The sequence below is a fragment of the Helobdella robusta genome (genome assembly GCF_000326865.2).
Source record: "Helobdella robusta unplaced genomic scaffold HELROscaffold_64, whole genome shotgun sequence".
Classification (NCBI taxonomy): domain Eukaryota; kingdom Metazoa; phylum Annelida; class Clitellata; order Rhynchobdellida; family Glossiphoniidae; genus Helobdella; species Helobdella robusta.
In genome coordinates this window covers 343,815-367,813 of record NW_008705358.1, presented here as the reverse complement: position 1 = coordinate 367,813, position 23,999 = coordinate 343,815, and the positions used below count along the sequence as shown (strand labels likewise).

Sequence of the window (23,999 nt, the reverse complement as noted above, 5' to 3'; positions counted from 1 at the left end):
CTATTAATTATTATACGGAAGAAGTGTAGTTGATGTCTTAATTAACAACAACAACAACAACTACATTAACAATAACTACATCAACAACAATCCACAACAAACAACAGCAACATCAATAGCAACAACAACAGCAATCTAAACAAGAACATCAACAAGAACACCAATAACAACAACAACAACATCAACAACGTCAACTACATCAACAACAGCATCTGCAACAACAACATCAACAACAACAACAAAAACAACGACAACATCACACAAAATATTGAACCTAAGTTCATGACACAGTTATGCATGCGAACAAATACAGACTTTTTAAACGACGGTTTAATAAATAGCCATAATAAATCTACTATAATAAAATAATTATTTTTATTATTGTTAGTAATTATGTTAAAGTTATTATTATTATTATTATTATGGCTGTTATTATTGCCACTCTGACAGAAATTCCAAAAATAAAATTTATGCTGATGACCAGACATAAAAATAAATTAGCTGGAGACGTAATTTTTGGTGGCGGAGTTATTAATAAATATTATGATATATTATGATGAATAATAACATCACACACACACACACACACACACACACACACACACACACACACACACACGTACACACACAGACAAACACACACAAACACACACACACGAGATTTTAATTATTAATGAATAATCTTGTTGAGTGATATGATTATGAGCGCGGGTTCAAATGCATATTCATCCAAGTCACAAACTACGTGTTATGTGGTCTGCCTTAGGGCATTGCTTTGCCCTTGAATGTATGTGTGAATGTATGTGTGTATGTATGGATGTGTGTGTGTGTATGTATGCATGTTTGAGAGAGAGTGAGAGAGTGAGAGAAAGAGAGAGAGAGAGAGAGAGAGAGAGGGAGAGAGAGAGAGAGATTTTAAAATACGTGTTAACCTTAAAATTTTAAAAATAATAATAGCTGTTGTGATGTATGCATGTTTGTTTGATTATTTCAATGTATGTTTGTATGTCTGTTTGTTTGTATGTATGTATTTAAAGGTAAAGAGAGAGAGAGAAAATGGAAGAGAGAGAGTTCAATTAAAAGGACAAAGACAAAAAGAGAAGATGAAAGAGAGAATGAGAGAGAGAGAGTGAGAGAAAAAAAAATGGGAGGATGTATAGAATCATCAATGAACGATTGCTTTGTAAACAAAAAGCCAAACATCTCAATAAATAATCACACACATGCACACACACACACGCACACACACACACACACACGCACACACACACGCACACACAAAGAGAGACAGACACACGCACACGCACACGTACAAACATTTTGCGATATCCTTATTCAACGCATTTCAATACAGAACAGCATCTTATCCAAGCACACATGAACAAACACACACACCCACAAACACACACACACACACAGACATACATACATACACACACACTCACAAACACAAACATTTAAACCAAACATACAAAACAATCCAAACAATCAATACGATGCAAAACAGCATCAAATGCAAAACAATATGACCACCAAATAAACCAACTCAACTTACGTAACCACCAAAGGAACCTAAGGGTGCCTCTGAATGAAGATACAAGATGAAAGTGATAGAATGGACACTCAGTCTAGATCGATGTTAATCATTAGCAAGTGCTCTATTGATTTTACCTTCTTAAAATTAAGACAAACTCGAAGGAACCTTGAATTTAAAGAAATCTTAAAAACTCAAAGTCTAGCAGTTTATTTTCTTATTTAAATTACTTTAACACAACTAAACGAATGATTGAATTAGTGATTTGATAATTGGCGATTGAATGAATGATTTATTGATTTATTGATCGATCAATCGATCGATCGATTGGCTGGTTGGTTGATCGATTGATTGATTGATTGATTGATCGATTGATCGATTGATTGATTGATTGATTGATTGATTGATTGATTGATTGATTGATTGATTGATTGATTGATTGATTGATTGATTGATTGATTGATTGATTGATTGATTGATTGATTGATTGATTGATTGATTGATTGATTTAAACATATATATATGCAACTTTAACTATGTTTGAAAAAAATTTTTTGACATCATTGCCATTATTTAATTAGAAAGGCATTCGAGCGTTGAAATAGCAATTAGTGAGCGCCGAAATCCATTTTGAATCATGACAAAAATCTCCTATTATCGCCCAAATAAATTATCAAAAAAATCCTAAAATCATTATTAAAATAAAAATTAAAAAATCAGTGAATGAATATTAACCTATAATAATAATAATAATAACGATGATGGATTTCAATGAATCGATTTTAACAATTTCAAGATGATATAGTGATATTGTAGTTTTAATAGCATCAACGCATGTTTGCACGTGTGTGTGTGTACGTGTGTGTATGTGTGTTTGTATATGTGTGTGTACGTGGTGTGTGTGTGGTACGTGGTGTGTGTGTTTGTGTGTGTGTGTGTGTGTGTGTGTGCCAGACAGACAGACTCATGGTAAAAAAACCAAATAAATAAATGTTATAAGCCATTGAAATGGTTATTGTTTTTTTTATTCTGTTCACGAACTATTTATTTATACAAAAAATAATTCTAAAATTGATAAAAATTGCAATAAATAATAATAATAATAATAATAACGATTATAATAAATAAATAAATAAATAAGTTTATTTAGATTATGTAAGAATCAGTTGAAATATTTTTGTTTGTTCATATATATGTTCAATATTTACACTTAAAAAATCAGTGATGTGACTTGCTTTTGTCGTAAATCTTATTATTATTGTTGTTTTTGTTGTTTTGAATTAAAAGATGAGAATTTGTATAAAATAAAATGTTGAATAACTGTATGTGTGTGTTTTTGTATTTGTGTGTGTGAGAGAGAGTGAGTTTTTTAAGTGTGTGATTGAGTGTGTTATTGTATGTGTGTGTGTGTTTTTGTATGTATGTGTGCGTGTGAACTATTAACTTGAAATAGCACAAACATTTGTCATAATTTTTTTTCATTGAATGCCTGAAATAATCCGCTGCTACATTCACGACCCGTCTGTTATGAAGGCGACAAAAATTGTACAATAACAACTTCATAACACACCCAGACACAGACACTCAAACACACACACAAACAAACACATACACACAAACACACACACACGCTTGTTCGTAATGACGTGGCTTACTGGCTTAACTAAGAATCTCTTGGCATTCCCCTATGAATCCGACTTCAATTCCACTAAACAGTATCAATGAAAACTCAACAATTAAATTATTAGATAATATTTTTTCTGCTATTGTTACTGGCATCGAATTTAAAAACCATAGAATCGCCTATATCTATGTTGAAATTTCTTTAAAAATCTCGTTAAATCAACAGCAGTAGTATTAGCTGTAGTAACATCATCAGCAGCAAAAGCAGTTTCTGTAGCAACCTCTGCCGCATTAGCTGTAATTTTTTATGAGTTCTCGATGTTCAGTCATTTTTTATAGCCCCAAACGTCACAAAACTTTATTTGTTGCAGACTGTTTACAACAAAATCAGTAAGAGGACGTGGCTAATGTAAAGTTTTAATTACGCTGTAATAATGTTATACAAAACGGGTGTCGAATTTTTTGGTTTTGTGTGTATGTAATCATCATGATAATGAATTAAAATATTATTTATTTGTTTGTTTTTTGTTGATTCATTCATTAACTCGTTCATTTATTCATTCATTGATGATGATGACGACCGCAACTATGATTGACCGATAATTATTTAAGAAAGAATGACAATTATAATGATTATAATGTTATATATATATACAGAGAGAGAGAGAGAGAGAGAGAGAGAGAGAGAGAGAGAGAGAGAGAGAGAGAAAGAGAGAGAGAGAGAGAAAGAGAAAGAATGAGAGGGAGGGAGAGAGAGAGAGGAAAAATTCTTTTCATCTATCTTTTCTTCAGTCAGTGTCTTTCAATGCTTTTTAAATATTGTTTAATCTGCCAAAAATCAATGAATGGTTACATTAAATAATAACATTAACAACAATAATAATAACAACAGTAATTTTAATAATAACGATAACAATAAGAACAATTTCAATATTAACAATAATGAAAATAACAAAAGTTATAATCAGTCTTACCATTGCTAACCTCTGATAGTTCTCATAAACCATTCTTTCTAAAAAATTGTAGTTTTTGTCATTGTTAATGTCATTATTCTTCTTCTTATTGTTATTATTGTTATTATTATTAGTGATGTGCTGGCCAACGTCGTAGAGTAACTCTTGGACGTTCAGAATTCTTATTGCGATAGCAATGTAAGAGGCAGATAGGATCACTATCCTGTATTATTATTATTATTATTACGACTGCTGTTGCAGCTACAACTCCAGCCACTACTACAGCTGCTACTACCACAGCTGCTACTACTACAGCTGCTACTATTACTGCTACTAATATTAATACGTAATGAATATAAAATTAGCAGCTTTACTTACATTATGAATGAAAAAGCGAAGTAACTCTTCGTACTAATTGTTCTGAAATTAACAATAAAATGTTAAAATAAATTAATTGGAATAAATTAACCAATTAATAATTAGTTCAGTCCGTAGAACCGGACATAGAAAATTCTTTATGCGCTGCGACCAGCTTCGAATGCTATCTGATCCAAACTCAAAAGACTGTCATTCATACGCCATACAATTAATGAACTATTCTAGCGATAATAACATCAAAATTATTTTTGTTACAAATAATATTAACAATAATAAATAATAAATAAATAATAATAAATAATCCCATTAAATAAATTGATAGACTGACTTACTTCAACTGATGTGAAACCATCATTCATAAAATTCTAATAGATTCCTTCCATCCATCTGTAATATTTCATAATGGGGTGAAAACGATTCATCAATTGAGCGCTTCAAAAATGAATAAAATGCCAAATAATAATAATGATGATAATAATAACAAATAATAATAATAACAAGTATAATAATAATGATTTATCGGGCTAACACTTAAAAACTCTAACAGCCTAAGACAAATCACTGTTTAAAAATGTTACACACACACACATAAATATATATATATATACATACACACACACACATATATATATATATACCTACATACACATATAGGAAGAGAGAGAGAGAGAGACTTGTTTGCAGTTTACAAACAACTCTTTACGTATCTATTAGTGTTGCTAGGCGACAGTCAAACAAATTATTATTTTTATTATTACAGCTATCGTTGCAGTTGTTATTAGCATTATCATTCATTGAGTTTTTCATCTTATAAGCTTCAATTGATGCTGTTGTTATTGGTATAATTGTTATTGCTAACTGGACTAAGCTAAAGTTCATATGATACAAACATTTGTTGTGACAGATAGAATGAATGAATGTACGTGTGTGTGTGTGCGTGCGTGAGGGAACGAATGAATGTATGTGTAAAATGTATATATATATTTTTACAATATTCTATAAATTCTACCGAATGTTTGGAATTAATACGTTATATAATAGCAAACATTCGGTAGAATTTATAGAATATTGTAAAAATTATGGTCTATTACCAACATATATATATATTTATATAAATGGACAATACGTGCATACAGACACTAAGTACTTTGGTAACTATTAACACAGTATACCTATGTTACTCAATGGTTATTTATTCATTTACCTAACTGAGTTTGTGTGTGTGTGTGTGAGCAAAATAAAAAAATGACCTTTTGACCATTTTCTGGCCTTAAAAAAGCAAAAATTATAAACCAACATCTCTAGAATAAACAATTTATGAAAAAAATTTATTTCTAAAATTAAAAAAGCTTAAAATCTTTTATCATGAAAAGCAAAAAACAAAACGAAAAATTTACACACACACACACACACACACACACACACACACACACACACACACACAAACACACACACACACACACAGACACTAACACTCACAAAATAATCACGTACATACAAAACGAGATACAAGATCCTTTAAAAAACAACTGAATTTAACCTAATCGCAATGTAATAACACATATACATCAACAACAACATCAATAAACAATAACATGAATAATAATAAAATAAATATCAATTTATCTACTAAATATAAATATACGGCATAAATAGCATATACAAATGTTCTCAATAGCAATGCTTGCCAGTAACAAATTTCTTTTTATGTTCTTACAATGGAAATCATTTCGTTCGTATCATTTGTTAGCTCAATGTATATAAACTAACAACCAACTGCTCCACTAATTAACATAAAATATGTTAATCTGTAGTACTAATTAGTAATTAGACCAATTAGTTGCTAATTAGTAACTATACCAACTCCAAAATAAGAAAAGTTACTCTACTAGTTGACAAAAAAATCTGTAAACTGGTAATTAATTATATTAACTAATTAACAATAAACTATCAAATTACTAATTAGCATAAAATATGTTAATTAGTATCCCATATTTTTAATTTATTCAGTTTGCCATTCTTTGAAGAAGTCATTTCCTTTGTCGTCGACCACGATGAAAGCTGGGAAATCTTCCACTTCAACACGCCATATGGCTTCCATGCCTTTGAAATTGTGCACAATATTGATAAATATTCATGAATGAATTATTAAATTTATGAATATTTATAAATGATAATGAGATGAGGCACCAAAAATAATCAGTCCAAACAATGTCGCCCCTTACTAAACGATAATAATAGTATGCAGGAACATCAAAAGCTTTCACTAATTACCTAATTCTGGATACTCGAGAACGTCCACTTTCTTGATGCAGTTCTGAGCCAAGATGGCGGCTGGACCCCCAATACTACCGAGGTAGAAACCTCCGTGTCTCTTACAAGCCTCTGTAACCTAATTGGAAAGAGATTTGATATATGATAGCTAGAGGTAAATTGACTGAATGGTTGCAGTTGGTTGGTTTCATCTAGCAGCCACTGGAATCAAATGCAAAGAGTTTATTCACACAGACAACCCCACAAGAACAACAACAAAATCACAAGCCAGCCAGCCAGCCAGTCAGCCAGTCTGCCTGCCGGCCAGCAAACGATGACGACAACGACAAACTTGCTTGCTTCTATTTCCTTTAGCCAGCATGACCATACTTCCGCCATTGGCCTGGAACAGGTCAACATAGGAATCCATACGCCCCGCTGTGGTCGGCCCAAATGACCCACTGGCATAGCCCTGAAGGAGATGGAGGGAAGATGAGGATGAAGAAGATGAAAATGAAAATTACGACTAAAGAAAACGTTAAAACTGAACAAACAATATAATGATACATGTAAGTGTGACTACAAGCTGTAAAAGATACCTCAAAATTACTTATTTTTATTAGTAGGACGGTCGAAGTTTCAAAAAAATAGACACTCACGCATACAATAACCCATACTGACAACCAGGTTCAAAGCGAGCATCGCATACATGCATGCATGCAGATCTACACAGGCAGACTAACATCAGGAGTTTTGGCGGGCCCAGCGTAATAGACAGGATGGTTCTTAATATAGTCTGGCAGACCCTGGCCACTGTCCAAACGTTCCTTCAATTTAGCATGGGCTATGTCCCGACCAACGACTAAGGTGCCTGTCAAACTCAGGCGAGTTCTTACGGGGTGCTTTTTTAACTCCGAGAGAACGTCTTTCATTGGACGGTTCAGGTTGACCTGAGATAATGATGTGATGATGATTGCAGTGGTGAAGTAAATTTTTATTAATTTTTATAAATAACAACAACAACATCAACAACAACAACAACATCAACAACAACAACATCAACAACAACAACACCAAGAACAACAACAACAAACCTTAACAACGTCACCACCAAGCTGATCCGATGTAACATCAGGCAGAAACTTGGCAGGATTCGTCTCCAACTGCTCCAAGAAGACACCGTCCTTGTTTATCTTGCCATACAACTTGAAATTTTATACAAAATAATTTTATATTATCAAATAAACAACAATAATGATAAGAAGAAGAAAAATAAACCAAACAAACCAGCCAGTTAGTCAGCCAACCAACCAACCTGCCTATCAGCTGAGCAAGACACACCCAGACCAACAGGACATGAGGCGCCATGCCTAGGCAGCCTAACAACTCTGACGTCATGGCAGAAATATTTCCCGCCAAATTGTGCCCCAATTCCTAACTTCCGGGTCAACTCGAGGATTTTTGCCTCCATCTCTAGATCTCTGAACCCTCTGCCATGTTCATTGCCTTTGTGTTTTTTTCAGTATGTGTTTATGAATAAGTGTAGTGCAGAATAATTTGATCAGTCATCCCTTCTCTATACGGATATATGCATACATACATACATAAATACATACATACATACGTACGTACGTACATACACATACATACAAACATACATACAGTCATACATACATGCATACAACTACAGTCACCCATCCATCCATCCATCATTCCACTAATTAACTGACCGGTAGTAGGAAGGTTATCCAGGTAGTGAGTTGATGCTAACTTAACCGTCTTGAGGTTGAACTCTGCAGAGGTGCCTCCAACAACGAGGGCCAGATGATATGGAGGGCAAGCGGCAGTCCCCAAGGTCTGCCGAAAATTAGAGACGTAAAAAGCGTCAGTATAAAATGATGTACCGTTAATGGTAGAAGTAAAAAAGTGAAAATAAAAAACAGACAACTTATAGCATGACAATACAAAAACATGCCTTGATCTTATCGTTGACAAAAGCCAACAATTTTTCAGGTGTCAGGAGAGCCTTAGTCTGCTGGTAGAGGTAGGATTTGTTAGCAGAACCGCCACCCTTCGCTATGAACAGAAAGTTGTATTCATTGCCAGGAACAGAGTATATCTCAATTTGAGATGGTAAGTTTGTGCCTGTGTTTTTCTCTAGGAACATATCTATAGGCGCTACCTAGTATTAAAAGAGGGAATGTGAGTTTTGTTAAGTTTTAAGGTTAAGTTTTGTTGTATCTGTTGTTTGTGTAAATGTATGTGTGTGTGTATGTGTGTGTGATTGTCTCCTGTCAAATGTGTGCGTGCGTGCGTGTGTTATTTCATGTAAAATTTTTAAATTTAATAAAATGATAATAACAACAGTCAGTGAAATCCTTTTTAAAAAATGTAGAAATACCAAAAAAAACAACAACAGATGAATGAATGAATGAATACCAGGCACCTGAGAATACCTAAGATTGTGTTTGGTATAAGTGTTGTAAACTCCTCTTGAGAGTGCCTCTTCATCTCTACCATCCACCCACACATATTGGCCCTTTTTGCCTGGATATAAATTGAAAAAATTCTTACCTAGGAAGTCAAGAGAAATTTTATTTAATATCTAAAATTAAGTCAAGAGAAAATTTATTTAACATCTAAAATTAAAATAATGCTGTGAATATGAAATATTAATGTATAAAACCATCCCCCACTGACTAAGCCATCATCAATATAACTAACTGACCCATGCAAATGGCAGTCCCAGTATCTTGACAGCCAGGCAGCACCATTCCAGAAGCGATGTTTGCATTTTTCAGCAACTCAAGGGCCACAAACTTATCATTGCTAGAAGCTTCTGGGTCATTGAAGATTTTCGATAGAGACTGTTTTTTGGCAATAATTACGTTATAATATATTTTATAATTATTTTAATTATATTATAACCAAATGATAATTGAAATACAATACAACATAATATAAATACCACACAATACAACACCATATGGTACAAACCTCCAGATGAGAAGATCGTAAAAGGTGGGCCACGTCGAAGAATGCATTTTGGGCTAGGAGGGTTAGGGCTTCGGGTTTTACCTGAAGAATTTGCTTGCCTTGTACATCGATAGTCGAAACAAAGTCACCTATAAATAGTAAGTCATATTTTTCATTCAATGTGTTACAGTTTATAATGTAAAATGTAAATAAACTCAATTAATTAAATAAACATACAATATTTTTAAAAAATAACAAACAAACAAAATTAGCTTTTCAAATATAAATTAGCTTTCCCAAGATGAAATAGAGCAAAGATATACCAGTCAACTTCTTCCACTCAACATTTGGCTTCTTCTCCTGTTGCAAAATGTCCTGGAAGACAAATGGCTTGACAGGGGCTGCAGCCATTCCTCTACTGGTCTGCCTAATCAGGTTCGATCTACTGAATGATTTCAGTAGACCCAGGCTTCCTTTTTTCATCATTTTCTTTAGGAAAAATAGTTTCAAAAGATAGATTTTAATTAAATTTTAGGTATTCCTACTATTTATATATAAATATATATATCACTGAACAATTTCTTTTCAGTGTAAGTTTTTAAAATTTTCTCCAAGCTAAATTCTAATAAAATAACAATGTCAAACAACTGAAATTACTGAAAAATTATAAAATAAATGATTTCAAAATGTAAGTAAATGTAAAAAAAATGTCTTTACTGTTTATTCTTATCTTAATAACATCAAATTCTTTATTGAGTTGGAACATGTGACAGCTTAAAACGGCGTGTTGTCCAACTACAACAAGACTTATGTTTAATTTTAAAAATTGGGAAGATTTCTTTTTCTATAGCTGATCCAGATGTCAATTTTCCCCTAAAATCTATTTTGATCTTGATCCGTTTTTCAGGGTTAAATAAATTTAAGGACAAAATATATTTTGTGGACATTTTTTTAATTGTTAAAAAAACAAATATAGTGTAAAAAAATAAATAAAATAATTAAAAATAAACCTTTTTGATTGAAATTGACAGAAAAAGAAAATAAATTAAATTTAAAATCCCGAAATCGCAACGACTTTAGCTCGAATGTTTAAATACAGACAGATGAGTCGAGCAATTTGGTCCGGCTGTTTGGCTTTCTTTACATAAGTTTGCTTACTAGAATTGAGCTATAGTCGCAATTTATTTGGCTTATTCAGTTGATCTCGTTTTTGGTCAAGTTTTTATTAAAGTATTTTTCAATAAAAAAACATTTTCATAGGTACCATTTATTGGAAAGCTTCCTCGCCGCGTCATGACATGCCCACATGATAATACACCAAAATACACAGATCGGACTTGTTAAGACATCAAGTTAAACTCCTCAAAGTTTCTACTTCACTTAAGTTTAGCTTAAAAACTATCTTGTTAAAAAAGTTTAAAAGTTTCCTTAAATGGTTCCGTCCTTATTACGCCAGATTTCAGCTGTCAGTCGTCAAAAGTAATGCTCCTTTGGAGATCTTGTCATTAGAGAGTTAATTTTTCCATTGTTTGCATTAAAAGTTGTAACTTGCCTGCAGAGAAGATCCTTTGCTTTTTTCAATTTTCATTTGATATTTCGATTTCATTCACTAATTTCAAATTTGACTAATTTCTATTTTGCAAATTCAATAAGAAAGGGACTGACTAACACTCTACAATTTTTTTCAAACAGATATTCTTGGCAGTCTTTTTCTGTCTACAGATTTTTCTACAAAAATTTGAAAACTGGCAGGACTTCATTTAATAATGAAAATAATAATACCTCTGATTCCAAAGTCATCAAAGTTACATATCCAATGGTAAGTAAGTACATGTTTCATAATAATTAATTAATATGATCATAATATTTATAATAATTATTATTTTAATTATACCTTAAATATAAAAATAAGGCTTTTTTTAATGTGCCAGTGTTGTTTTTTAAGATATACAATTTATTCCAGAATGAATTTTTTTCAAAAATAATTATTCATTTAGTAAATTTAACAAAAATATTACATGCAAACCAAAGAGTGAGAACAACAAATATCGAGCTACAGTCACAGATGTCTATCAGTTATCAAAAACAGTAAAAGGCTTAAAGTTGAAGGTCCATGATAAGTCATTTAGTTTCCAGCCTGGACAGTGGTTGTTAATTTATTCTGTCATAATTTTTTTCATAAATCTAATCTTTCTATTCTAATCTTTCTTCAAAAACCCAAGCTCTTCCCCAAAAAAAGATTAAACATAAGATTATCTATAATAATTAAATGAATAAATATATATTTATATGTTTTTTTAAATTAGTAGATTGAGCAATCAATCTACTTAATATAGGTCCATGATTTTACTCAAATCAATGACTTTATTAAATGCAGTTTATTCATTATATTTTTGGCAAATATGAATTATATATGAATAATTAAAAATTAAAGATTTATGAACTTAATTTTGACATAATTTTATTCTAGGGTGGATTTCTTCATTTCTGGATTGGATAAAATAGCGGGCTACTCCATATGCACCTCTCCAGAATATTTCATTGAAACTAATCTAATTGAGCTTGCTGTCAAGTATTCTATCTATCCCCCAACTTTGTGGGTCCATGAGGAAGTTTGTTTTGTCTTTATTTTATTTATTTGTCTTTGTTTTTCTTTGCTGAATTTTTTTTTTCCCTAATTAGTGTAAAATAGGCAGCCAGGTGGACATTGCGGTTGGAGGACAGTTTTTCTTCAACAGTTCTGTCTACTTAAGAAGTCTAACTTCCTCCCCAGAAAAAGATCACAAAAATAGAAAAGGTAATCTTCTTTTGATAGCCGGGGGCGTAGGAATCAATCCCATAATTTCAATCCTCAGGCATGTTGTTAGGAATTCAAGTGTACTTGAAAATAAAATGAATGTTTTGCTGCTGTATTGTGCCTCCGATGAAGATGAATTAATATTTAAGGTCCGATCTTTGATGTACTAGTTTCTGTTTTATTATCTTTTATTTATCTATTTAATAAAATAAAACGAATGAATGAACGAATGAATGAATGAATATGCAACCGAATGAATGATTTAGTAACAAGGGCGTTTGTTATACACAATTGCACTTGCTAAATAAATCACATTAAATAAATAATTAAAAAATGAATTATCCATTATTATTATTACTATTAAATAATTAAAATAATTTGTTATTGTTACTATTATTTTTATTATTGTTTTATTCTAAAATTAGGACGAAATATGTGACCTAGTTTCTAGAAACAGTTTGACAAGTTGCGAGTTTATAGTAACAACGCTGGAGCCTATGGTAGAACGCTCAGCTTGCATGTCACCTGGAATATCTTACACAAGTTTGCAGAGCCAATTGTCGTAAATATTATCGCTGTTGTGGTAATTAATGCTATCATCCATGTTACCATTGATAGCTAACTGAATTGTTGATCAATTCATCGAGTAAATCATTATACACAAATGTCTGTCAATATTTATTAAATAAAATTATGTAATAATAAGCTAAAGATTATAGTTTATTAGTAAATTTAAAATAGTTCAATAGCAAATTAATAATAATTACAGCATGATTCATGATCTAATAACTAAATTTTTCAAACTTAACACCCAACCAAAAAATTCAGAGAGCCAACGCCTAAACGAGGATTCTTTAAAAATGAGGATAGAACGCCGTTTTAATAGGGATGCGCTGGATGATCTAACCTGTTATTTATGCGGACCCAACGAGATGATTGACAGCCTGAGTGGGGCCTTGTATAAGTTAGGCTTGCCACAAGATAGAGTCTTGTACGAGAAATGGTGGTAGTTTTTAACATCAGTGATGTCATTATTATTATTTGTTTTACTTGTTATTATTTTAATAGTAGTAATATTAATGGTAGTAGTAGTAGTAGTAGTAGTAGCAGCAGTTCTGGTAGTAGTAGCAGCAGTTCTAGTAGTAGTAACAATAACAGCAAAATAAAGTTTGCCAGTTTTAATTCTAACTACAAAGTAAAGCACTAAATAAGTAGCAGTGCTAGTATAGTTGAATATATTATTAAAATACGTATCAATGATAATTACTACTGAACAGCAGTATTTGTTGTTGAATGAGTCGTTCTATACGTATTTAACATCATACCACAAATTAGTAATAGCGTTTTTAGCAGCAGCAGCAGTAGCAGTAGTAGTAGTATTAAGTATTCTAGGATGAGTATTACGCTAGTAACCATTAAGAAAGGTATAGTAACTGAATCGTTAATAACTGCACTAGAATTACAGTAGTGGTAATATCAGTTAGTAACCATTAAGAAAGGTATAGTATTTTACACGGGTGAGGTATTAGGAATATTGAGAAAGGAGCGTTCGTTTAATTATTCTTTGTGTATGTAATAATTTATTATTAAATACGTATGGAATTATTTATTATTCTTTATTATTCCTTTGACGTTTTCAAGAGCCATTTCTGGTTGAGATCATTTTTCATTGAATTGAAGTTTACTTCCATTTGTACGTTTTATATTCTTTTTTTTTGGTTGCCAATAATCATGTTGAGAACTTTCCAATTAAAAGATTCGCTTACATACATTACATATTATATAATTATATATATATATTGGGTTAAGACTGTTAGAATATATATATACATATAAATGAACTATTTGAAACAGTTGCAGGTTAGAAGATAATAACATTTATATATATAGCCGTATAAGACCATGGATATAGATATATATATAATATATATATAATATATCCATGTATAAGACAGTTTTTTCCTTATGAAAGTTTATAGCCATCTGTTTATTAAATCTTAAACAATTGAATAAGATTACTGAAAATAATATCGGTGAATGGTGATTACGGCTGACTAAGAATGACGAGGATGATAAAAATAATGATAGTCTAAGGATAGATAAATCAGCGAGATAAAAAGATATAATACTATGGATGATGGCTATAAGAGATAGGGTATATTTCTTCATTCTTTCTCGTGCCTTATCCTTTCAGGACATTGGCATATAGGATATATTAATGAATTTAAAAAGTTCACTCACGTGTCAATTACTTAATTACTCGAATAATTACTCAATTACCTATCGATTGCTAAACTGACTAAGCGTTCCTAAATTTCGGCATTTTGAAAATTTTACTCTCCGGAGCTATCACGTGATTTCCTCTGGCGTAATAAAATTTAAATTTATTAGGCAGTATCTGTAGTGTTAGTGGTGTCATCAGTTCAAACTGTTCGCTGTCTATTATGAACTTTCTGTCTGCTATCTGGAGTGGGGTGTGTTAGGAAGGTGAAAATTATGATTTTTGGTAATAATTATTTATAATATATATATAAATTATGTTATTATTTTATAATATAATGGTCTTTAATCATTATTATGCCTGATCAATAAACTGAATCAGCTATAATATTCTAGTACGTTGTTGGTTATATTATTGTCTTTAGTCATTGTAGAAATAATTGATCATCTTATTAGAAGCTTTAATCATTATAATTGTCACACCTAATTAGTAAATCGATTGATTAATTAATTATCACACCTAATTAGTTAATCGATTGATTAATTAATTATCTAATTAATCACATTTTGGCATTATTTAACAGATTTAATCAGCTAAATAAATGCCTTTTTTAGCAGCAGTAAAAAGTCCTACTACTAACATCATTCGGTAAGTTCATGGTTAAGCTTGCTACATTAAGATGTATGTCTTTATCATCATCTGTATCGTTTCCATCTTTTTTGAGATATATATCATTCCTGTTACCGTCGTCGTTGTTGCTGATCGTCGCAGTATCATTTGTATCCTCTGGATTTTTAGATATCCTTTTCCATCTGTTGGGGAATAATGATGATGATGTTGAGTGATATTATTGATATTACACTTAAAATAATTATATTAATAATATTAATTATTATTACAATTACATAGGTTATAATTAACTATATATATATATATAATTAACTTATAATTAACAAATTTTTGTTACCCTTTTTTGATGAAATCGCTTTTTGTAATGTCATTGGATGTCAGTTTCACGTCAAGGGAATTTGCCTAAATGAGGTATCAAATTAGTTTAATAATAACAATAATGATTATAAACAATGTTATTAATTTTAAATTTTTTAAAACTCGTAAATTTTAAACAATATCTATCTGGCTAGACCGATTGACTGATGTTCTTAAAGAACGACTTAAACTATGTATAGAGAAGATATAAGCAATAATAAAACATTAATAGCAATAGAACAACAATCACGATGACAATAATAAATTGCTCTCAGGACCGGCTTACTTTACGGTTAGCAAATGCATCTAAATGGCAGAAGTTAACGTTGGTGTCCTTAACAACGCCACATTGTTCATTGACGACGTCCGTATAATCCTTTTCTAGAACTTTCCATTGATAAATCAATCAATCAATAAATCAATCAAGCCATCAGTCATTCGACTTATTGAAAGCGTAACGGCAACAAATAACTGCTACTAACAACAGAAAATAATATCCCTGATGTAATAGTACAATAGTAAAACTATTAATGGAAACAATAGTAAGAACCTAAATGATAATAATACCCTTAAGACCATACGCACCTTTATGCTGGGGCCTAATAAATATATTCCACCACCGATATTCGATCTTTTTAGGTAGTTCTTTGCACCTGTTACAGCCCTGACACGGAACTGTGTAGTGAAAAATGATGTTTGAGAACTTAAGTTCATTTTTCCAATGTCGCACGGCCGTTATGACGTAACAGAGTCTATCTTTGAGGGGTCCAAAGTACCAATTCCTAATTTCAGGTAGAGTTTGAGAGAATTATTGTGATTAGTGAAAATGTTGGGCTAGATAATAATAATAATCTTTTACAGTAAAATTATGAAATCTAAGTGAATATAGTTAGCATTGTCATTAGCGAAATTAGTGAACAATGAGTGAATCTTAATGAAATAATAGTAATTATAATGGTAATAATTACTTTACTAAATACAAAAAACCTTTTTTTCCTGATTTCAGAATCAGAAAATAAGCCAAGAGACACATTAGAGACTGCATAGACTGATTTGTCATCCCCGCCCTTTCGTAATTATCATTTAAAACATTATAGTTATAATTATTTTTATAATTACCATTATAGTTGCGATAATTATAGTTATTAATACGATAATTATTGAATTCGACCTTGACATTGAGGGCGTCAACATGCTTGAGGCCACCGCTGACACTGGACAGGGTCATCTCCGCTATGAACCTTCAATTCGAGATAAGGTGAATAATAATAAAATATTAATTAATAAATAATAATAATATAATTTTTAATAAATAAAAAAAATAAACAAACGGCTTACTGAACAGTATTATGCACTGATGGCAGATATAATGTCCTCGCCAGAGTGTTAGTCTGACCAAGTGGTACAATGCATATAGGAATGCTTGAGAATGTGGGCTAGGGTAAGTTAATTTATTCAATCAATCAATCAATCAATCAACTAACGATTCAATTAATCAGTCAACAATTCAATCAATTAATCTTTTAATAAACTATCTGTCCAATTATCAATCTAACTAGCCTACAAATAATTAATTAATTAAATAACTAAACAATCGTTCAGTCGATCATTTATTCATTCAACTACTCGATCAATCAATTAGTAAATCAATCATATAACCACTCAAACCACCAATCAATCATACAATTATAGAAGCAACTAATAACCAATCCTAAACTAGCTCAACCAACTGACCAATCACACAGTCGACCACCAAATCAACAGCCAATCAGCAAACACCACCTCATCAGCCCTTTTCATAATCCCGGTAACAACTTCTGACAGGGTTCCATCGCCCCCGGCCACAATAATGGCGTCTGCTTTCTCGACGGTCTCCATCATTATTCTCTTCGCCTGGCCTTCCGACTGAGTCTTGATGGTAACAAAATAATCAGAATTATAACATTAAAAATATTATCAGTAGACCATGCAATCGACATGCAGACCATACAAATACAATAAAAATAGATGGATAAACGAAAGAATGAATGAATGATAAAGTAAATGAATGAATAAATAAATGAATGAAAAATAAATGAATGAATAATGGAAGAAAAAGCAATCAGATGTCATGCTGACTTACAACGTGTAAGGCCACTTCCATGCCAGCAAGATTTAATATAGGAGCCACATTTCTTTCATACAAGGCTCTGCCTTTTCTTGAAGGGAGAAAATTATTATAGAATATACAAAATTATTCATATATTATAATAATTTATCATAATTTATTCATAATTATTGAGAATTTATTCAGAATTACCCTTTGTTGGCAGCTGGATTTAGAATGACCACAACCCTTTTTGGCCTGTTTGTACTCTTCAACATCAAGTCTCCATATTTCTGAATAATTTAGTAAGTGAATGAGTGAATGAATACATGAAAAAATAAATAAGTGAATGAAAAAACAGATGGATGAATGAATGAATAGAATATATGATTGGACTGAGTGGATAAAATATGATAAATAAAAAATACTTTTGCTTCTGTGCAGTACATCTTCATTAGATTCCAATCCCTGGTTGAATTAATTTTAATAATAGTAAAAAATTAATTATTTAATTTGTCTTATTCTTATCTAATCTATTTATTTTTTATTACTGCTAACTTTTTAAATTTGGTAAATTTTATAATTTTTAACTTTATTATTCATTAAGCAAAATTGAAGAAGATGAATTAATTATTTTTATAATAATTAAATTTATTTTGAAATTTAAATAAACACCTTTAGGCTCTATAAGTCAATTAGTAGTCTCTCCTAACTAATGATTAGATTCTAAATCTAATATAATAATTCACCAAATAAGTCAAAATTAGATTCACACCTAAATCCCCCAGTCTTAAACAAAATTATTAAATTAATATAAAAATAGGTAAAAAAAAGTAACAGAAACTATAAGCATAACTGAATTCAACCTCCATCTTTGATCAGCGTATTTCAGGCCCCAGGCGCCGATCGCCGTAGCGAATAAAGACTTTTTCCAGTTATTTCTTACAGTTCTGATAATGTTCATTTTATTTTTTTAATTTTTTTATTCAATTAATTAATTATTCAAACGATTTTTGTGAAAATTAATTTAATTTTTTTGGAATCATGAGACTTTTTTACTGTTTGAGCGATATATGATAACCGAAACAAAAAAATTAAAAGTGAATTGTAGTTTTAAAGTTAGTTTTTCTTTGGTGTACCAACTTTTTTAATACTAACTTAACGAACCATTAGAAATGCATGTACAATAGAAACTGTACAGTGAATTGCTTGCCGTTCAATCAATCAATCAATCAAAAAACCTCTTCAAATAATTAAATGCTCTATTTCCGGGTGTTTAAGCCACGTTAGTATAAATTTTAAATTTAATTAACATGTTAAACAATTATGAATTTGTTAATTTATTAACTCAATTTTAATTTTTTTATTTATTAATAATACTTAGTTAGAAGACTTAAAAATTAAAAAGTAAAATTAAAAAGGAGTGCTAAGTTAAGACTTAATTTAATAAACTAGGAGAAAGAAGTAGTAAGTAAGACGATCATATAATTTCAGATTTTCCTAGTTATTTCCTGACTGGTTATTGATCAGTCTGAAGCTCAGATGTTAGAAATTACTTTTTTTTTAATTAAGAAAATGTACTCTCAATCAAAGAGATGACACCTGGGGTTTCATTTCACTTTATTTTTCTCAAATAAGTGATGCTACTTAAATCTCAGTACAAAGTACATATGTTGTACTGTACCAGATACAAAATTGGATGTGATATTAAAATAAAGTTTAATTAATATTAAATATAATATAGATAGAATCACCTTGATTGAATGAACTTTAGAATAATTAGCAGTTAGTTAATTTAATATACAACTTGAATGGTTCATTAATAGCTTGATTGTTCATAATTAAATTATTAATAATTCATTCATGTATGTTTGTATGTATGTATGTATGGATACATGCATGTATGTATGTATGCATATATGTATGTATGTATCTAAGGATGTATGTATGTATGCATGTAGGTATGTATGTATGATAACACCTGGGTTTTTACATCACAGAATGATGTTTCCACTATATCTGGGTAAAAGTAATTAGTAATTACCTATGTCTGGTTTCTTCTACAGTCTTTTAATGTTTTTGAGAGAAAGAGAGAGAGAGATTGAGAAAGGGACAGAAAGAGAGAGAGAGAGAGGAGATATATATATATATATATATATATATATATATATATATATATATATATAGGAGATATATATATATAAATATATAGATGAAAGAAAGAGAGAGAGAGAGAAAGTGACAGAGAGAGAGAGTGAGAGAGAGAGAGAGAGGATATATAAATACATAGATAATAGATGTTCAAAAAATTGTATGAGCTTGAGTTTAGCTTCCTCTTTTTTGCCACTATTTCTATAAGGTCTTAATTAAATATTTCTCTTTCAATTATAACCACACTTGAATAAATTTAATATTCATATTATTATATATTATAGTTATAATATTATAATATTATAGTTAGTAATAATAATAAATTATTGTAATAATATTTATTTTTATTTATCTTTTTGCAGTTGTTAGAATTCCAATACAAAAATTCATCAACTATTCCACGAAGATTGTTGCATCATTGGCAGGTAGCTAGCTGAAGTACATTATCTAATTAACGATTAATTAACTAATTAACTATGGAACTTAATCAAATAATTATTTAATGAAATTATTTTTTTGGTAGAGGCCATGACGAGCACGAAGACGAGGCCCGTTGTGTTTTGTGGGCCATCGGGTGCTGGAAAGAGTACCCTACTTAAGAAACTAATGAATGAATACCCCAACTGTTTTGCTTTCAGCGTTTCACGTAAGATAACTAGCTGTCGGTTTTTATATCTCCCTCTCTCTCTCTCTTTCTCTCTCTCTCTCATTCTTTTTTTCTTCATAATTATTAGTATATTTATATATATTTTTTTATTTAAATATCAATTATTTAAAAGATACCACAAGGCACCCGAGGCCTGGTGAGGTCCATGGGAAAGGTTTGATGATGATGATGATGATGATGATGATGTTTATATACCTCATGATGATGATCTTCATGATGATTATAATGTTTATATACCTCTTGATGATGATCTTCATGATGATGATAATGATGGTGATGATGACGACGAAGATTGTTGCATAACTGGTTATATATTTTCACGCATCAATTAAATCATCATTATTATGCCATCGTCGTCGTCGTCATCATCTTCATCGTCATCATCATCAGATTATTACTTTGTGTCTGTGGACGAGATGAAGAAAGGCATAGATGAGAAACTTTTCATTGAATATGCACAAACCTACGGAAATTATTATGGGACGAGGTACGTTCTCTCTCTCTCTCTCTCTCTCTCTCTCTCTCTCTCTCTCTCTCTCTCTCCCTCCCTCTTTTTTATTTCATTCTTCTCTTTCTCTCTCCTCTTTTTTTCTATTTTTTTCTATCTTCTGTCTCAATCCATATTATTATCACTCCATTCTTTTTTTTTCATTCCGTTTTTCACTCAATCATACTCTATCAATCACACATTTTCGTTTCATGCACTCAAACATATTTATTCTTTTATTCATTCATTCATTTATTCATTCATTCATTCATTCAATCATTCATTCATTTATTCATTCATTCATTTATTCATTCATTCATTTATTCATTCATTCATTTATTCATTCATTCATTCATTTATTCATTCATTCATTTATTTCAATTTTCTCTGTTTCATTTTTTTGTCGGCAATTCCGACAACAGCTTAAAAGCCATAGAAGACATATCATCGTCGGGAAAAATCTGCGTCCTTGACATTGACACGAAGGGCGTGGTCAGTGTTAAAAATAGCCCTCTCTGCCCTAGTTACATATTCATAAAGCCGCCTTCTTTCGAAGACCTGGTCAGCCACAGCTGCTCAAATTATAAATTATCATAAATTATGATAAATATGTCGTTAAATTGACGAATAATAATGAATCATGATGAATATTTATCAGTGGTGATGGCGATAAGTACTATAGTATTAATATTAATGTATAATAAGTAATAATAAATAACATTAACGAGCGCTTGCTTTTGATGGTTCTGAAAGTTACTAAGGAGAAAGTTTACGAAAATATCCAATATTATATAATAATAAACATAATTTGTGTTAATTTATGCAAATTTATTCATAAAAGCGAGATAGGCTGGTAACTAGAGGCACTGAGACTGAAGATTCGTTGAAGAAGAGGCTGGACTTGGCCAACGAGGAGATGAAATTCTGTTAGCTATAACTACACAAACTGCTATATTTATTTTTAATATAATAATAATAATAATATTTCCAATTAGTTTTATTTTTTATCTTTCGTTTCCTATTTCGGCGAGTGAGTGAGTGGGATATGTTTCCATCGCATGCTGAATTAATTAATTAATTATGGTTATTATGGTATTTGCAATTGTGGCTGAGCTGTTTTAATGAGAAACTTTTCTCAACTGCCAGGCGAAATTCCAGGTATGTTTGATTTGGTGGTGGTCAACGATGACATCGAGAAGGCCTATAGCTCCATTAAGATGTTCCTACAAAAAGTTCCTGCTTTCGTTTATCACAGTTCATTCATTCATTCATTCGTTAATTCATTTAGTTATTCTTTTTTTTACTTGCTCGTTCATTCATTTTCATAAATGTTTAGGACATAGAAGCAGTGCTGGAAAGCCAAAATTTTACATAAGTCCCCTTTTAGTGGCGTCGCAAATAATGATGATGATGAAGAAGAAGACGATGCTGATGATGATTGGGATGACGGTGAAGAAGAAGAAGATCATGATGATGACATATCTGTGGGAAAGATATTTTTCATTTTCGTAGAGCTTTGCCATGTTAGGCCAGTCTAATTCCACAACCAGCATATCACCATTATCATCAATGTTACATTATTAATTATTATTATAATTATTTTAGTCATTATTATTGTTATTAATTTTATTTATTCATCTATTTTTATCGCCAATATATTGCCACCAATACCAAACCACTATCATCATCATCATCATTCCTGTTATTATTATTATTATTATTATTACTACTACTAGTAGTAGTAGTAGCAGTAGTAGCAGCAACAACAGCAGCGGCAGTAGTAACAGTAGTAGTTGTAGTAGTATCATCATTATCAGCACCACCTTTAACATCATTATCATCATCAATGTTGAAATCTCTACGTAAAATAATATTCAAGTGCATTTTTTTTTGTAAAAACGTCATCCGTGTATACATTCACATGCGCACACACATACATCCGCGCGCACACACACACACACACACACGCACATAAATATGTATGTAATAAGTTAGGAGATTGCTTTATCGTTTCAACGTGTTGACAACATATTATATTTATAGGCAATTGGCATATATACATACATAGGGTTGTTTTTTTTTGTGGTTTAATAAACGAACGAACGAATGAATGATTGATTGATTGATTGATTCGATTGTTAATTAATTAATTCATTCATCGAGTAAATGAATGAATCATCGATGACGAAAGAACGATTGATTGATTGATTGATTGATTGATTGATTGATTGATTGATCGATCGATTGATTGATTGATTGATTGATTGATTGATTGATTGATTGATAGATAGATTGATTGATTGAACGAACTAATGAATGAGTGAATGAATAGCAATTATGTCTTTTTTCGTGCTGTCTTCTCTTCATTTTCTATAGTTATTTATATATTTATTTGATGTAACATTCTTACAATCAATAAAGAATTTTTTGAAATTTTTATTAAATTAAACAAAAACATAAAATAATTATAAAATTTACAATAATAAAATAATAAAAAATCAAAATGCTTAAACGAAGTGATTGAATATGACGCAATTAACGATGCATGATTTGATAATGTATAAGGATATGTCTTTGAGTCTATGTGTTTGTTTGTTTGTGTGTGTGTGTGTTTTGTTTGTATGTATGTGTCTGTGTGTTTTTTGTTTGTATGTATGTATGTGTTTGTTTGTATGTACGTGTTTGTGTGTTGGTTTGTATGTTTGTGTGTTGGTTTGTATGTATGAGTCTGTGTGTTTGTTTGAATGTATGTGTTTGTCTGTATATATGTTTCTTTGTGTTTGTCTGTATGTTTGTCTGTATATATGTTTCTATGTGTTTGTCTGTATATATGTTTCTATGTGTTTGTCTGTATATATGTTTCTATGTGTTTGTCTGTATATATGT

The 23,999-nt window shown here is 30.8% G+C and overlaps 4 protein-coding genes across 4 annotated transcripts; 2 read left to right on the top strand and 2 right to left on the bottom strand.

Annotated features, from left to right (window-relative positions):
- Window positions 1–5,827: 5,827 nt before the first annotated feature.
- HELRODRAFT_103347 (hypothetical protein) lies at window positions 5,828–10,791 on the bottom strand. Its single transcript, XM_009030011.1, has 14 exons — window positions 10,728–10,791; window positions 10,041–10,206; window positions 9,739–9,866; window positions 9,470–9,608; window positions 9,188–9,288; window positions 8,702–8,923; window positions 8,472–8,598; window positions 8,057–8,247; window positions 7,836–7,946; window positions 7,485–7,691; window positions 7,094–7,213; window positions 6,763–6,880; window positions 5,896–6,591; window positions 5,828–5,866 (listed from the first exon to the last, which is right to left on the bottom strand). Exons 2-13 carry the CDS (start codon window positions 10,201–10,203, stop codon window positions 6,491–6,493), a joined length of 1,728 nt encoding a protein of 575 aa, XP_009028259.1. The 5' UTR covers window positions 10,204–10,206; window positions 10,728–10,791; the 3' UTR covers window positions 5,828–5,866; window positions 5,896–6,490.
- A 978-nt stretch (window positions 10,792–11,769) lies between these two features.
- On the top strand, window positions 11,770–13,524 carry HELRODRAFT_88429 (hypothetical protein; the record flags this gene model as incomplete). The annotated part of the gene is made up of 4 exons (XM_009029967.1): window positions 11,770–11,867; window positions 12,188–12,329; window positions 12,400–12,677; window positions 13,284–13,524. Coding segments are annotated over 4 exons (759 nt in total), but the record flags the coding sequence as incomplete, so codon positions are not given.
- A 106-nt stretch (window positions 13,525–13,630) lies between these two features.
- On the bottom strand, window positions 13,631–18,902 carry HELRODRAFT_193990 (hypothetical protein). Its single transcript, XM_009030010.1, has 13 exons — window positions 18,675–18,902; window positions 18,237–18,276; window positions 18,022–18,101; window positions 17,845–17,920; window positions 17,505–17,633; window positions 17,061–17,158; window positions 16,894–16,963; window positions 16,710–16,789; window positions 16,308–16,504; window positions 16,009–16,109; window positions 15,703–15,767; window positions 15,376–15,547; window positions 13,631–14,978 (listed from the first exon to the last, which is right to left on the bottom strand). Exons 1-13 carry the CDS (start codon window positions 18,770–18,772, stop codon window positions 14,814–14,816), a joined length of 1,371 nt encoding a protein of 456 aa, XP_009028258.1. The 5' UTR covers window positions 18,773–18,902; the 3' UTR covers window positions 13,631–14,813.
- A 154-nt stretch (window positions 18,903–19,056) lies between these two features.
- On the top strand, window positions 19,057–23,557 carry HELRODRAFT_155295 (hypothetical protein). The gene is given in 12 exon segments (XM_009030009.1): window positions 19,057–19,093; window positions 20,322–20,384; window positions 20,483–20,605; window positions 20,739–20,780; window positions 21,017–21,113; window positions 21,536–21,680; window positions 21,958–22,039; window positions 22,260–22,345; window positions 22,450–22,844; window positions 22,876–23,056; window positions 23,069–23,307; window positions 23,324–23,557. 7 exon segments carry the CDS (start codon window positions 20,488–20,490, stop codon window positions 22,486–22,488), a joined length of 609 nt encoding a protein of 202 aa, XP_009028257.1. The 5' UTR covers window positions 19,057–19,093; window positions 20,322–20,384; window positions 20,483–20,487; the 3' UTR covers window positions 22,489–22,844; window positions 22,876–23,056; window positions 23,069–23,307; window positions 23,324–23,557.
- The last annotated feature ends 442 nt before the right edge of the window (window positions 23,558–23,999 follow it).